This window comes from Rhinolophus hipposideros (genome assembly GCF_964194185.1).
Source record: "Rhinolophus hipposideros genome assembly, chromosome: 6".
NCBI classification, from domain to species: domain Eukaryota; kingdom Metazoa; phylum Chordata; class Mammalia; order Chiroptera; family Rhinolophidae; genus Rhinolophus; species Rhinolophus hipposideros.
In genome coordinates this window covers 81544552-81560275 of record NC_138052.1, presented here as the reverse complement: position 1 = coordinate 81560275, position 15724 = coordinate 81544552, and the positions used below count along the sequence as shown (strand labels likewise).

General features: G+C 38.7%; 1 protein-coding gene across 1 annotated transcript in view; it reads right to left on the bottom strand.

Annotated features, from left to right (window-relative positions):
* Positions 1-333: 333 nt before the first annotated feature.
* VWC2L (von Willebrand factor C domain containing 2 like) overlaps positions 334-15724 on the bottom strand; it is a 151031-nt gene continuing 135640 nt past the window's right edge. Inside the window, exon 4 of the mRNA XM_081051799.1 lies at positions 334-3613. Coding sequence (XP_080907925.1) covers positions 3465-3613 — 149 coding nt within the window. The 3' untranslated portion in view covers positions 334-3464. The remainder of the gene's footprint in view (positions 3614-15724) is intronic.

Genomic DNA, 15724 nt, shown 5'->3' with positions numbered 1-15724 from the left:
ATCATTGTACAGGGCTTGCCAAAGAGCAAACACTCAATAATTATAGATTATCAGTAGTATTATGTATGGATATAGGTCAGGAAAATGTTTTCCCATCACTGCTGGTTTATTTGAGTTTTCTCTCCGATCCCCAAGTCAGCTTTGCCTTATATTATGAAAAATGAAACGGTACACAGGCAAATGCTAAAGCTAACACTTAATTCTAATTGAATAGAGTTCCAACGACACATGTACTTTCAGATGACAGAAGTCACTGACAACTAGTCATTAAACGGTGAAGGTAGGCAGAAGGAAGAAATTTAGGAAGGAAAATATACCACAAAGTTTGCTGGTTAACACACTTTATATTTAACAAAATAATTTTTAATAATATATTTTTTACACATCAAATATTGTTGCTAGAATCCCCTTTTTACAGTTTAGTGTTTAGGTTTTGTTTTTTTCTCACTAGTTTTCAGGCACACCATTTTTCAAAGATTTTAGAAACTGAATCTTTTTTTTTTTTTAAACAGGCATCAGTTGACAAACAGGATGTGATCGCTTATTTAAACATAGCTGTAGTTAAAGCCCAGAACCAAAGGTAGAGGAGGAATATAAGGACAGAGGTGACAGTGTGGTTGCAAACAAAACTTTTAAAAGGAAAAACAAAACAAAACAAAACAAAAGAACAACAGATGAGACCACAACTCTGTTGTTCAGAGTTTGGAAAGAATTTCTCAATGATACCGGTAGAAGGAAGTTGTAAATGTTTATGGTCATGAGAAATTCTGTCACAGTATAGGATCATCTCTCCCTAAAAGGGGAAAAATGTCAGTGCTGCAAAGTCTTAAAGAAAAAGCTTGTAGTGAAACATTAGAAAGAAAAAAAAATCTCTTTCTCTAGCTGGTAACAGAGGCCACAGAGCAGATTTCATTCTGCAAACTCTGTAAAGAACATTTCTTGATGGATATTGTACGTCATTCTAGTTCATTCTTGCTGGGACTATCACTGTGCCAAGATTTTGATGCAAAATTTCTGTACCCTGGCTTGTCAGCTGCACTCTCTTTCTGTTTTTCTAAAAAGGACATAGTAACTTCTTAATACTAGGTAGGGTACTATGCTACATGGCTTCATTAATGATATTTTCTGAGTTTCAAATATTATGCCTGTCATTTATTATATTGTTTTCCAAAAGTGTGGATTTTTTAAGCTGGCAACAGACAACCTCGGGGCAAAGGAAGCTCTATAATACATCTCTGTCTAGACACAAGCTGAAGTATGGAATGCCTTTACTTTGGAGTACAGGAATAAATCATGCAGAATGGTTTATGAATGATTCATGACTATCTATAGGATATATCCATGGTGGCAATTGAAAGGCACCAACCTTGTGCAAATTGGTGTTCTAGGAGAAGGCGGCTTGATGTTCTTCCTTGGATGGCACCGGCATGGCTATTTGTATCATAACGTAAGCACAGTGTGCGTGAGAAGTGTCAGGTCCAACTTGTCAACACATTAATTTTGGAAATGACAACTCTTTCTTGATGACAGGAGGTGCTTCCAGGAAGGAAAGGCTGACAATTTTAAATAAAAATCCAGTTCATGAGGCAAAGGAAACGTGACCTGAGGGTGGACCTATGGCATGGAAGCATCACTCCCTTTGGAGGAAACTGAGCCCTCCCCCTTAGAGCTGCTGATTGTGCATGTCCCAAAGAGCTGAGTCTCAGCAAAGCAATAGACTCGGCCAGAGTGAGCCTCATATGTCCCCTGGCAGAAACCATTCTATACTTATTATGCTAGGCCATTCAATCAGTTGATATTCTGCCCGTTCCCCTCACCCCTCAAGGACATTTGAAACGTCTGGAGACATTTTGTTGTTCCAACTAGGGTGTTACTATTGGTATTTAGTGGATAGAGGTCAAGGATGCTGCTAAACATTTTAAAAATGCACAGGACAACCCCCAACAACAATGAATTGTCTGGCCCAAGATGTCAATAACACTAACGTTGAAAAACCTTGTTCTAGAATGTGGCACTCCACAGGAGCTATTGCAAAACCCAAGCTGGGGTGAGAGCAGAGAAAGAAAGAAAATTGATAATGAAAACAACCTTAAAGTTTCCTCAAGGGACCCTACCAGATCTGTGCCAGGGTTTTCAAAACAGGAGAGTGGAATAAGCAACTAACTATGCCACGTGACTTCAGAATTGCTAAATTTGCACTTGAATCGAGGTGGCATCAGATACCCTGTGTATTTTATTTTTTTTGTTACTATGCTAGCAGCATTACCAGGGCAGCCTTGAGACTCTTCAAAGGTTCACTTTAATTGTTCCGTATCTAATATATACATTTTAAAAAATGTTCAACAAATGGAATTATATTGTGCAAGACTCACTCTACCCTAATCTTTAATTGAAATCAGCACTTGAGGTGGAAAAAGTGTCCTGAATCTGTGTTTTAGACATAGGGCTGAGTGGTCATTAACATGGCAAACACGTCCTAAACCATAAAAACTGCCTGTGTGTACTACTGGCTTCCAGCCAAATCTGATCTCAAAAGCCAGTAGTGTTCAGAAGGATTCAGATTCACAGTGGGGCTACTCACCCTGGTTCTGGTATTTATACTGCCAGGTGACAGAGAGGGTTTAGAGTGTTACAAGTTGAACTCAAATTCAGCATCATGTGAAAGTCTGGTGATTAACGCTACAATTTTGAAAACCCATTTCCTTTGGATTCTTTAGTCAAGTTCATGGTGTTCTTCATATGATAGTTTTTGATTGGCAGTTTCAAGGTTTTGCAGATGAAATGTGTGGTTTGTAAGAATCAAATTGGGTGCCCCCCCCCAAATGCACCAAGCACCAGTGCCCTGCCCTGCCCAGCTGTGGGTCCATCTGTGTGCGCCTCTCTTTTCTTAGCCTACAGGTCATGACTCACTCAAGGGGAATGATTGGTTGGATGCTTTTGGTTTTCCTGGTCAGGAAGTGTCCTCATCCCTGACATTTCTTTACCAAAGCTTGTTTGACATAACTCAAAACTTTACTGTGCGGTCAAATCTGGCCCGTTAGACTCTAAACAGGAAAAAGAAATACTGCAAGAGAAAAATGCCATGTATGATGTACAGGAGAGTAAAAACGGATTAATTCGGTGGGTTGTGAGCTGGGAGGTTAGCGGTATCACCAGAGAAGGAGGCTGTACGAGGCGATTTCTTTGTTTTGTTCCAGAAATCCAGTAGTCAAGTCACCATCAAGCATGTGTGATTACAAAAGCGGGTTTGATAGCTATGTACTACATATATTTTATATAGCAAGAGAGAATGAAATTTTCTCTTAGTAAAATATTCACTTTTTTGTCAACCCTAAAAGATTTTGCTGGTGACCCTGTTATAGCTGGCAGGAGTTTGTTTGTTTCTTTTGTTTTATTTTAAACATGTGCAGAGTAGAAGCCATAGCATCATCTCCTAAGAACTCATCATCGGTTGGGAGTTTGTTCTACACAGTCTGCTTGCCTTGGCATTCACGTTTTGAACACTGAGCCGGCTTCCACCAGTCCCCGTTGTGACAGTGACAGATGTTACATTCATCCACTTTCACTTCAATGCCAGCTGGAATTATTGTAGTTCCTGCAAAGCAGTTTGGACCTGGAACACACATATCCATTGATTAGTTGATTAAATCTGAGAAGCTCCCTTTCTTGCTTCCTTCTCCCACCCCAATTACAAATCCAACCCCCAAAGCCATGAATGAGTAGATCAGACTATTATTTATAGTCTATCATTAAGGAATTTTCTAACTATCTCCTTTAAATGCAAATTTGCAGCCCCTAGTAGCTTTTGCACACAGTTCATATTCTCTATGTATGTCATGCATTTAAAAAACAAAAGACCCAGTGCTCGAAAAATATTGTCTGTTACTGAGTACATGCAATTTTATAAAGGAGGGTTTTATGGATTAAACTCTATTTGCCTTGGGGTGTAAAGACTGCTGAAGTGTCCCCTGAAACTCGAATGTGGGTCTAGCAAGGTCTGCATCAGATGATGGTACTCCGTGGCCTGTCTTCTTGCTTCTGTGGTAAGTATGAGATAATGAACTCGCTCACTCCCCAGTTTCAGCACCCCCCTAAGCCCAGTTCCTGGAATCCCAGCTTGTTTCTTGATAATAATGAATAATTCATGACCAGATGATTTATTCATGTCCCAAACAAGCTTTGTTAGAAGTTCATTTGATTTTTATAAATGGAGTTCCTTTAATCTGCTGGCTATCTATTTTTTTTTTTTAAAGAATGACAGAAATGGTTGGCTTTCTAAAGGCAACAGGAATTTTACTTTTTCACATTCAGAAATGCTTTACTGAAAATGTCTCTTGCTCATTATAGATGGATGTTTTTAAAATTCACCAATCTCAGTTTTTTACTTCTTGTTTCTCCCTTTTCTCTTTCCCTTTACTTATTTTCTAACCCTCTCTCAATGCACAAATGCCAGTGTTCAGTGTTGGGGATATGATTTCTTAAACTCAAATGGAATAAAAATTGCTTCCCAGGATGCAGTGGATTATAGTGGGGTGGTACAAATTGCTGTTTCTTTGAAATGATTTGATATAAGTCTCTGAAGTACATATTTGGATAAAGAGAGGGAGCGCTGAGTTGTGTCTGCTAGTGATTTATTAATTCAGCATTACCGGTCACTTGCCAAGACCACAAAGTAACACAGCAACGTACATCCTCATCAATGCCTTACTTTCACTTTCTTAATGATTGATAAGAGACAATCTTTACTATCAAATAAATGAAACCAGGGGCAATTTATAGTTCCACTTCATAACTGCTTTTATAAAAATGGTAACTATTAGATTACGATGTCTATTTATCAACATGAAACAATTTAATATGCTATGGCTTTAATCACCTATTGTTTTAGAGCACCCAGACCTCAATTATACATACACTTACCCATGGCGCTTGTGGACTTATGCCTTTCCTTCACTCTGGTGGACAAATACGTTGGGTGTGTGCCTGGACATGAAGAACCAGTGAAAGTAGGAGGGATATAATGGGTCAAGGGTGACAATTAAACAGCTGGCAAACTGTCTATTTTTGCCTAAGAGGGCACTTCTTACAGTGTTTATAAGGCCCTAACTGCTGCTTACTTAAGGATCACAATATATATTTCGTAAGTCTTAGCATTTAGCTATTGTTTGATAGCTTGAACTGTCTCTGGGACTACACCTCCCTGGGAAAATCTGATACCAAGTCACGTATTTGTTCTGTTACCAGAACTGAGGTAATTTGTTCTATTACCAGAACTTAAGAGAATTTGGCAAGGAGGCTTTTTCAGAAGTAGCTGCTTCTACTATGATTGTTGTCAGATCTCTCTCAGCCCAGTGAGTGCTATGCCAGACAGGCGCTGGCCAGAGCCAAACTAGCTCAGAAATTGAACTACATAGCGACTACCATTTGTTTTCCCAGAGTCACCCAGAGTAGGCGTAGTTTCTCTCTCTCCACCTCTTCACTTCTAACCAACTCTTTTCACCCCAATTGTACACTTTCAATTTTTCCAGATTAGAAAGAAACAAACATTCCAAACAGTGGTTCCAAAACAAAGAACTCCCTGAAACAGGCAGGATATTATCCAGCAATTGTTCTCCCAGCTTCTTGAGAGGATTTAGAAATTTGTCAGAAGAATCTTGAGAGAGAGAGAGAGAGAGAGAGAGAGAGAGAGAGAGAGAGAGAGGAGTGTCACTGGCTCACAAGGGGAAGATTCATCTCAATGGCACAATAAGAGCAAAAGGGAGGGAGGGCTCTTGGTAAAAATAAATTTTTGATAATTTATCACGAATGTCTTAAAGAGATATTTTACTAGGGTTCTGGTGTTCATATCTGCCCCTTTCTGCATATGTCAGTGTCATACTATGATCAACATGTATTTGATCAGCCTTTATACCTCATTTCTTAAGAGTTATTTAGAGTTTACTGCACTCTCAGCTTAGGAAATATTAATTAATATTGATTGACAGAATGCAAAGAGAGACCCTTAGCACTTTGCCATGACTGACCAGTCAAAGGCACTGCCCGTAAATAACACGACGAACTTTCAATGGTCTACTTGGCAACCAGAGGTATTTTACAGAATCAGAAAATCCTGTTTGATCTCATTAACAGTGATATTATTAGCACCCTTTTGAAAACTTCAGGTATTACTAAAGCAAGCCTCAGGTTTGCTGTTAATAGTGTGATCTGCTTAAAAGTACTTTAGATAAATGTCAAACAGAATGTTTGGCACCATTTAGAAACTGTTTTGGTTTTGGCCCGTCGTTCTTAATAATGGTGACAGTAAAACAGTGGTGACAGTAAATACTACTGTGCTTTGAGCATAGGAATTCTATCCTTCTGTCTATGCCCTTCTTTTATTTGGGAGCTGCTTTCCTTTTGTCTTGGTTTATGTGAAAAAATAAGATGCTTAGAAGAGTGAACTCAATAGCAAGCAACATATTTTAATGCATAAGACTTGGAGAGACTCCAGAGGGGAGCCGTGAAAATGATTAAACTGAAGGCTGGCAAATAGGACCTCTGAGAAAAGGTTAAAGGGATTGGAATTATTTAATCTAGAAAGAGAAGACAGAAGAATAACTCAATAACTCTCAGGGAATGAAGGCTTATTAGGTGAAGAATGGTGACCAACTGTTCTTTCTTTCTTCTGACACCTGGTATAAGAGAAAACGGAGATACATTGATTCTCAAGGAATTGTAAACACACATAAATGGCTCAGAGAACTGAGAATTGACTATGGCAGTTGCCAACAGTGGGGTGAGATCTTTTCTCTTAGATATCTTTAGGAACATAGGATGCCTCATCTGTCGGGGATGATTTAAATCATCAGCACCTTGAAAACAGGAAGGGAATGTCTGTCATTCCTTATGGTCCAGACTAATGCTCTGTCCAGCAAATATTAAAAACTCAATATATGTTTATTCAACAATGACATAGTATGACCACACTAGCTATATATTGGAAGCAAAATTATTTTCTGAGCTTATAGATCAGGACTTACATAGATATATCAAGCCTAGCCCTAGTAATATAGGTATAGAAATATGTATTAATTAGTGGAAACACGGAGTGATAATTTCTTGAGCACTTACTTCATGCCAGAAGTTTGAGCCATTTAACCTTTCCAATTAACCATATAAGGTGCACAGCGTCACCCTCAGGACACTGTGTCTCAGAGATACAAAGTGACTTGTAATATTTAGTAAGTGGCACCGATGGAAGATGAACTCAAACCTCTTTAATCTACAGGATACTTTTAATTGCCCAGGAAAAGAAGCAGATGCCAATGAATGCACTGCTGCGTTCCTTTGCCCTTATTCTGAGTTTCTATTCAGAATTTAGAAGTCCAGTTTTTTAGTATTGAGGGTGAATATTGAGGTAAGACATTTGATGGCTAGGAGGAAGTGAAACTACTTTTTTAAACCTTTATCCGATTTCCCAGTTTCATATTGTGTGTCTCCATACAGTCTCCAGAAAATACAATTTTCCTAAAAGTGAGAAGAAAGTTCTCGTGGCAAAGATGCTTGGGCAGTGGGATTTTGGCCTTTCTCTGAGCAGCAGTGAAGTTTCCACTCTTACTGAAAGTGGACCAACTAAGAAGCAGACTGAAAGTAGACTGGGACGTAGGAGAGCTGGTTAAAAGTCACACAGACAATTAATTATCTATGTGACTTTAAGTAAACACTCTGTAACCTAAATACAAATGGGGGCCCATGTGGTCTAGTCTCAGAAAGGATTCATGTGTTGAAAGTGCAATACATGAGAAATGCAATTTCAGTCTTTACTGGGAGTTGGAACAAGGAGGGAAGAAGGATAAGCAGGCTAGAAATTCTCATACATTAAAAATAAAAAAACCCATGAAGCACATACATGTTTTTCCCTATTATTCTGTACTTTTCTGAGCACTGATTTTGCACATCTATAAACTGAAAACTGGTTTGCAAAACATTTTCTGTCCACAATAGAAATCATTCAAAATAAATCTTATAAAAGCAGAACTTGTCTGATGCAGTGGCTGTGGGAGCCTGGAGCTCTGTCTTTCCATAGCAGTATTGCCCCGATTTCCAAACATCAACCACTCAGAGGTAGCCCATAAGGCATCTCCATAAAATATGTAGTAATCAGAGAACAGGCATATGGAATTATCTCTCCAGATTCAATAATCTATGAAACCAGAAGAAAATAGAAGGGATTCTGTGATGTTTGTGGTTAAGAACTGAGCAGATGCACTCATCCACTAAAGTCTTTTTTTGGTAAGCCCTAAAATGTCCCCCATACAAGAAACTATATGCATAGAAACTATATGGAAAAGGAAGTTGATAGCCACTCTCCTCACATCTCCTATAGATCCATGTTTGCTTACAATGTTAAATATTACATCACTTTCATGAAGGAACAAATACTTAACCTGAAATTAGCACTCTGAAGGAAAGGATCACAGACCTGTGTAAGGTTGTAACAGAGAACGTGACCTAAGCTGTGGGTCTGTGGAAAGATTTGAGATGTGTGTGTGTGTGTGTGTGTGTGTGTGTGTGTGTGTGTTTATGTGCAAGGCGGACGTGAGTATGACACACTGAGGAAGTTGAAAAAGTCGATGGGTTTAGAATGGTGAGTGTAGTAAAAAGTGGTGAGGTAAAGAAGTTCTTGTGGCTTGGAAAACAGTGGTGTGCTGGAGCCAGTGGCTCTTAGTGACTTTCACAAGCCAATTGTTAAATATTCAAGAGTTTTTTTAACCTTGTTGACATGATTTTCATAGCTTGAAATTGGCCATGGTAGAAGTATTTATGCCATCCAAACCAGCAAGTGCTATAAATCAGGGTTTTCACCACCCCTCCTCTGACCCAGGAACCAGTTTTTAAACATTTATATTACTAGGTTAGGGCTCCAGGTTGGGGCCTTGCTGGACCTACGCATGTGCATGCAGAATTGTGACAAAAGGCATCAATTCCATGAACTGCCTCAGTGTCACTCCATGATTAGTCCATAGAGCACCTGAGGTTGGACTGGAAATATCTGTATGGATAATGGAATTTTGAGAGTGCAGACTAGAGCCCTCATCAGCTCTGGCACTGTGTGGCGGTAAAAGCACATTTCTTTCTCCTTTGCTTTGAGGTATTAAAAGTCTCTGCTAAGGTGCTCGGATAATATTAAATTAGTGTCAGCAATGAACACATTGGCTTGAATTAACTGATCAGATTGGGCCTTATAGAAAGTAAGGTCCTAGGGGGGGAAAAAAGCCCAGGAAATATGCAATTTGATCTGAGTGAAGGAGAAGGAAAAGGGCTGGAGTGGGCAAGTACTTTGTAGAAGAAAAACTAATTTGGAGTCCCTTAGGGAACCAGGATCATGTGCAATCTGATGGAGATACTTAGCTGTTTGGGGAAGAGAATGATCCCACCAGTCAAGCAACAAAACCAATCTTAGAGAGAAGGCACAAATGAAAGGAAGTTGTATGTAGAGAATATCTAGAATAGCTTAGAGGTCTAAGCTTCTGGTGTAATACAATCAAGAGCAAGGGCCAAAATCATGCCAGAGATTTGACCCAGTGAAAACATACCTTTGGTGCAGATATACCAGTTTGCCCCATCAATATTGCCAACCCAGGACCCTTGATGCTGCTGCTAGAACAATGGGCTTAGCTGCTTGTCTTACCAGTCTTGCCAGAATGGAGACTGGGTACTCCTGTGCTTCTTGAAATTTCTAGCTTTTAACTTAAAGTCTTCAGCAGGTAAACCTGAGGTCAGAGTCTAGTCGAATACCTGCACTGTAGCTACACGGGGGCTGGAACACGAATAGCTGGCATTTTCAGCTTCTCTAGGGAGAGATGGGCTTTCTTCATATATAGAAGAAAGCCCAATCACAGCAAGGGGGCAGTTGATCGTTTTTTGATGCTAAGAGGGATGGGGAGAGGAGTTAATGTGGCAAACTTCATCTGCTTCAATTTTTTTCCCCCTGGGGCTGATTGCAAGTATACCTCTCTTGTTCTGAATGAATATGCATTCATTCATTCATTCATTCATTCATTCATTCATTCATTCAGAACAAGACTGCTCTAAGTATGAGTGATGCAACTATTAATAAGACAGAGTTTCTGCCTTTAGGGAGTTGACATTCTTGTGGGGTGAATAAGGCAAAACACAATTAAATTGGGCCATTTCAAGTCATTCTGTGCTATGAAGAAAATAAATAAGACAATGTAGTCAAGTGTGTAGGCCCAGAGGGGGAAAATTCATTATAGTTTACAGACCATGTTCATATATGTTTTCTTATTTCATATTTACTATCATATTATAAGATGTTTACTATGAATCCCATTGCACAAGTGAGGAAAGTAAAGTTAGGAGAGATGAAAGGATTTGACAAAGGGCAGAGAAAGAACTAAACAACAGGAGAGTTTAATTTCAACCCTTGTATTCTGACCCCTGGTTGACTACTTTCCTTGAGGAGAGTCTTTCTTTATTTGTGCTGTTATTTAATCCAAATGTCAGTCGTAACTATACATTCTCCTGTTCCTGATTCCCCAGCTCTCTTGTAGGAAGCGCAGATGAAACCCAGATCTAGCTGACGACATTGAATTCACTTAACACTTTTTGAATTATTTTTAAGAGTTTTCATACATGACCTTATTTCATCCTTACATGACCTACTATTTTCTTTGTTTTATAGTTGAGACAATGAGACATAAAAATATCAAGTGGCTTTCTCAAAATCACACAGTTAGTAAGTGATTGAGCTGGGATACACACACACACACACACACACACACACACACACACACACACACAGCGAAAGAAAGAGAAATAGAAGGAGAGAGAGAGAGAGAGAGAGAGAGAGAGAGAGAGAGAGAGAGAGAGAGAGAGAGAGAAAGAGAATGAGTAAGCAAAGGGGTGAATAGGCAAATGGTGACTGGAAAGAGATAGGTCCAGTTACAAAATCCCCATGTGGGGCAGAGAAGTGGGCCCCTCCAGCAGCTTTATTCAACCACTTCTCCATAACCACAAAGCAGAATTACTCCCAAGAAGCAAATATGGCTGAGAAAACAGTGTGGTTCTGGTGATGATCTCAGAAGGCAGCCAGACTGGCACTGAAATCTCTCAGCAGGAGATGCCCTGTCCTTGTTGTTTGTTGGCCCAGATCCTTACAGCCAAGCCTCCTCCTTCTTAGAGGTTAGGTAAGCCAGGCTGGTCATGACCACTTTATAGATGCTTCTGGATTATAAATTGCGATGGCATCCCTGAAAAATCCTCCTTCTGACAACAACTTCATATTGTTTAATAGTCCCTGTTTGAGTATTGCAATTTCTGGCCTTGATTTGAAAATTTATTATTGATGCTTGGTGTCTTTTAGAAATTGGTTGTAAATGATCTTCCTGCTGCATAAATGAGGTGGATTCCTATTGTGTGAAACCATAAACATCCCATATTTATTTGGCAGAGCAGCTAAACCATTGTTTCAGCAAATAGTAGGCTTGTAGGCCTCAGTCTGGGGCTAAATTAGGTTTGATTATGTTCTTCCTCTTAACTGATTTTAATTCTCTGCTTCATGAAGTCTGGTAGGTGTTATTCTGCTATAGAAAAGCAAATAGTCTTTTTGATCAGGTGTATCCATTTCCAACTATTAAAATCTTGGAGAAAATGTTTCTAGAAAACCAGTAAGTAGAGCTGATTGCAGTTAAAATTGAACTAAGTGACTGAAACCTCCCTTGTTAGGCCTGGACAGAGAGCAGTGACAAGATTTTGATTGCTGAAAGGAGTTTCCAGAGAATGGAGTGCCTCTGTCTGTCTCTTCCTGCTTTTAGTCACTCTTCACTATGTTACTTTCCAACCATTTTATTAAACCTTAGAACAAAAAGCTTCCTCAGATTAAGGTGGCAAGATTCAGGAAGGATTGTTTTCTCTGAGGCTGCCCTAAAGGTGCCTGTTAATCATTTTATTTGAAAATTCAATATTGCTGAACTCCCACACAAATTTCAGTGTGAGAGCTCCAGAGAGTTTTCTGGCTCATAAGTACGTAAGATTTATAGGTTGGTGCTCCAATTAAGTAAAATGCAAAAGCTGGAGCAGAGAGAGGAAGGGCGCAGTCAGGCTACACAATAGAAGTAAAGGTTGGCTGCTCTGTTTCTAATTTCAGGCAAATCAGCAGGCTGTGAGAATCTGGCATAGTTCATGCTCTGTGTTAGGTGGCTGTATATGTTCAGGTTCACCTTCAGAAGAATGTGTGTGGCTAGACTGTGGCTTGGTTTGCCGTTGTGTAAAACAGTTTATCTGCTTAGTTTTTGCTTGGAGCAATGAAATAGTCTCAGCCAAATTTTCCAAGCTGAAACAACACTACCTCCCTAGTTAGAGATTTTAGTGGTTTTTAAGTGACTTTCATATTCCTTTCAGCAATCCTAAAGGTAGGAAGAGCTGGTATTACTGCACCCGTTATACAGCTGAGGGCACTGAGATTCAAAAAGAGAGGAAGTGAGGTGATTTAGTACTTAGGTGTATTTAAGAGTTGAGTTGATTTACTTCTGGGTGAGGAGATTAGGATGGTCTAGTCACATTTCAGCCCTGTTTCTGCCATTTACTGGAGGTATGAGCTCAGCATTTTCAGACATAAAGTGGGAATAATATTAAAATAATACGAGTGCTTACCTTATGAAAGTTTTGAAGGAGCAAATAGATTAGTATATGTAAAACACTTAGAACAGTGCCTGTCACATACTAACACTCAATAAATGTTAGTCGTTGCTATTTATCATTCTGATTATAGTTACTACTTGAGTTATAATCTGTGCTACTTGGGTAGGATATGGAGTCCAGATCCTTTGATTTCTACTCCAATTTTTATTTTGTTAATTTTAAAATATCAGTAAAGAAATTAATCTTGTGGAGATCAACTAATTTTTTTTGCAAAGTGAATGGGCATACAACAGTAAATTTATTCTTCTGTAGATTTCTCGCATGAATAGAGACAGCATCATTGGGGAGGGTTAAAGGGAGATGTGTTCGTCTGAACCAGTAGTTGACTGTAGAAGGGTTGACTAGGAAAATGATTTAAAATGGTTTGCTTGGACTACTGATGATAACTGCCTTTGCTTGTTGGAAAGAAAGCCCAGACATGGTGGAAGAAAGTCTAAGAGGCTAACAAAGAGATTGCATGCTATATAAAAGGGAGAGTAGGCAAAGATATATATCTATATATCTAAATATGTACCTATCTAGAGGTTTTTTTTGCAGCATTTTTCTTAATGCTAAAAAAATAAAATAAAAGGGGATAAAATGTGAATGCCTGCCAATAACAGAAATATTGAATAAATTACAGTGCCTCACTCAATGGACTCTACTGTAGTCATTAAAAAGAATGAATCACAACCTGCAGCTGACTTGCAAGGATTTTCATGAGTTGTTGGATAAGAAAGGAATTATGCAGAGAAGTGTAGGTATAATAGGATCCTATTTTTATAAAACAAATATAGACAAACTTCTGTGTGCGTGTTTGTATAGGATTATATGAGGATGAAGGAAAAATAAAGAAGCACAAACATTGTGCTGTTAACGTGGATTATCTTGCTGGAAGGAAAGATTTTTGATGGCAGAGGATTTGAGTAGAATAAAAAGGCAGGAGAAAAACAAGTGCATGATGACATATTCATATTTCTTCTATGCATACTAAAAAAGAGAAAATTCTTAACTGGCATGCATTTCAAAATCAATGTGTACATTTAATGATGTAATGGTTTCATTTTTTTTCTTAAAATGTGTTATTAAATTGATAATGCATCTGACAATCAGGCACATTTTAAACCGAGGAAATGTAGTGTAAGTCATAGAAAGAGGCAGAGCAGAGTCCCTGACACTGTAAGGGTGAAACTTGGGAAATCAATAACATAAACTTGATTAGTGTACAGTTTGATCCACCCTGATATTCAGTTGTTTTCTCTTTGTTTCTGCTCTCACTCATTGTTTTAAGACCTCTGTTTTGTTCCCTCTCCTAAATCTACAAATACCTCATTAATCCGTTAATCAGCATAATCCTAACCTAAAAATAACAGTTTTTTAATCCTCAATCGCTAGGACACTGGAATCCGTTTTGCTACTCCCTTGCAGTTTTTATTGGTGCAGCATAAAGCCCCAGGCTGCAGTGGCAGAGCCCAAGTCTGAGTCCAGAGATAACATTATCTTACAACAGACCAGGCCCCAGGAAGCGATGTCAGCCCTCAGACCTGCCTGAACCGACTGACTCCTCCTTTTTTGTTCTTCTTGTGTACCCATAAAAGCTTCTGACTGGTCTAGGAATGGGGAGATGACCTTTGGACAGGAGTCCGCCATCCTCCGAGAATGCCAGCATTTGGAATAAACCTCCTTTTCTCCTTATCCACCAATCTTGTTTCTCGATTTTTAACTTTTTCAAGCGCTGGCAGCCAGAACCTTAGCAAGTACCAATATTCCAGTTTCCTTGACTCTAAAGTCTTAGAGCTGTGCTGTCCCTTACAGCAGTCACTAGCCATGTGTGGCCAGGGAGCCCTTGAAATGTGGCCAGTCCAAAATGAGGTGCATTGTAAGTGCAAAAAGTCCACATTTCAAAGACTTAGTACTCCTTAAACATGAAAAAAAAAAAAGTAAAGTTGCTCATTGATTTTTATTTATATTGATTACATGTTGGGTGAAAACGTTTTGATTACATTGGGTGAAATAAAAAACATTTTTAAAATTAATCTCATCTCTTTTACTTTTTTAATTGGCTAATTTAGAAAGTTTGGAAAATATCATGGCTTACATGGTACTTCCATGGGACAGTCTTGGCCTAGAGGAATTACGAAAGGATAAAGAGGCATTAGGAATGATCAAGAGGAAACTAAGTTTTACAGTTTGGTAGGAAGAAATACTAAGTGTTGTTGAAAAGGGCATATCTTTACGAGAGACATTCTCAAAGTGTGGGATCAATATCATCAACATCTCTGGGAACATCTTTGAAATGCAAATTTTTCAGCCCCATCAGACATCTACTGAATCAGAAACTCTGGGTATGAGCCCAGAAATCTGTGTTTTAACAAACGTTCCAGGTGATTCTGATACTAACACATGAGAACCCCTGCTTTAGGATAAGGCAGAACTTGGATAAAAACCATACTATTGGTAACCAGGAAGATAGCACAGTTAGTCTGAATTTTGGAAGATGTTTCAAAATAGAGTGAGCTTACCCAAAGGCAATGAATTTAGCATGCTAAACAACATAAGGCTGTTAGCAATCGGTCATTCCTAAGGAGAAATTCTGAGCAAGTAAATGGTGGTTAAATGGTTCAATTACTTTCAAGTTTCAGCTTTGACCTCTGAGCTGTCATTATTGTGTTTCTTTGATAGGTGTGATTTTTACCCACGTGACAGCTTTGAGATTCAACGAATCATGTGTGAAACTTGGCATTTGGAACCATTTTCGATGTTTAATGACCTCATTTTCCAAAAAAAACCCACAAGTTGATTATCACTGGAAAGAAAGTAGTATATGTTATCTTTGGGATACAATCAAGTTAGAAAAAGTTGTATTACTCAGTTTTATCTACCTTGTATATGAAAAATAAAAATGTTTTAAGCAACGTATTTTCTAGTTCTGACAACTAATTTAGTATCATCTTTGAACACTGCCTACTTCATTGATGAAAAAATGTAAGCCTATTTTACTTCCTTAAAACAATATACTTGATTGAATACACTAGTATAGAAG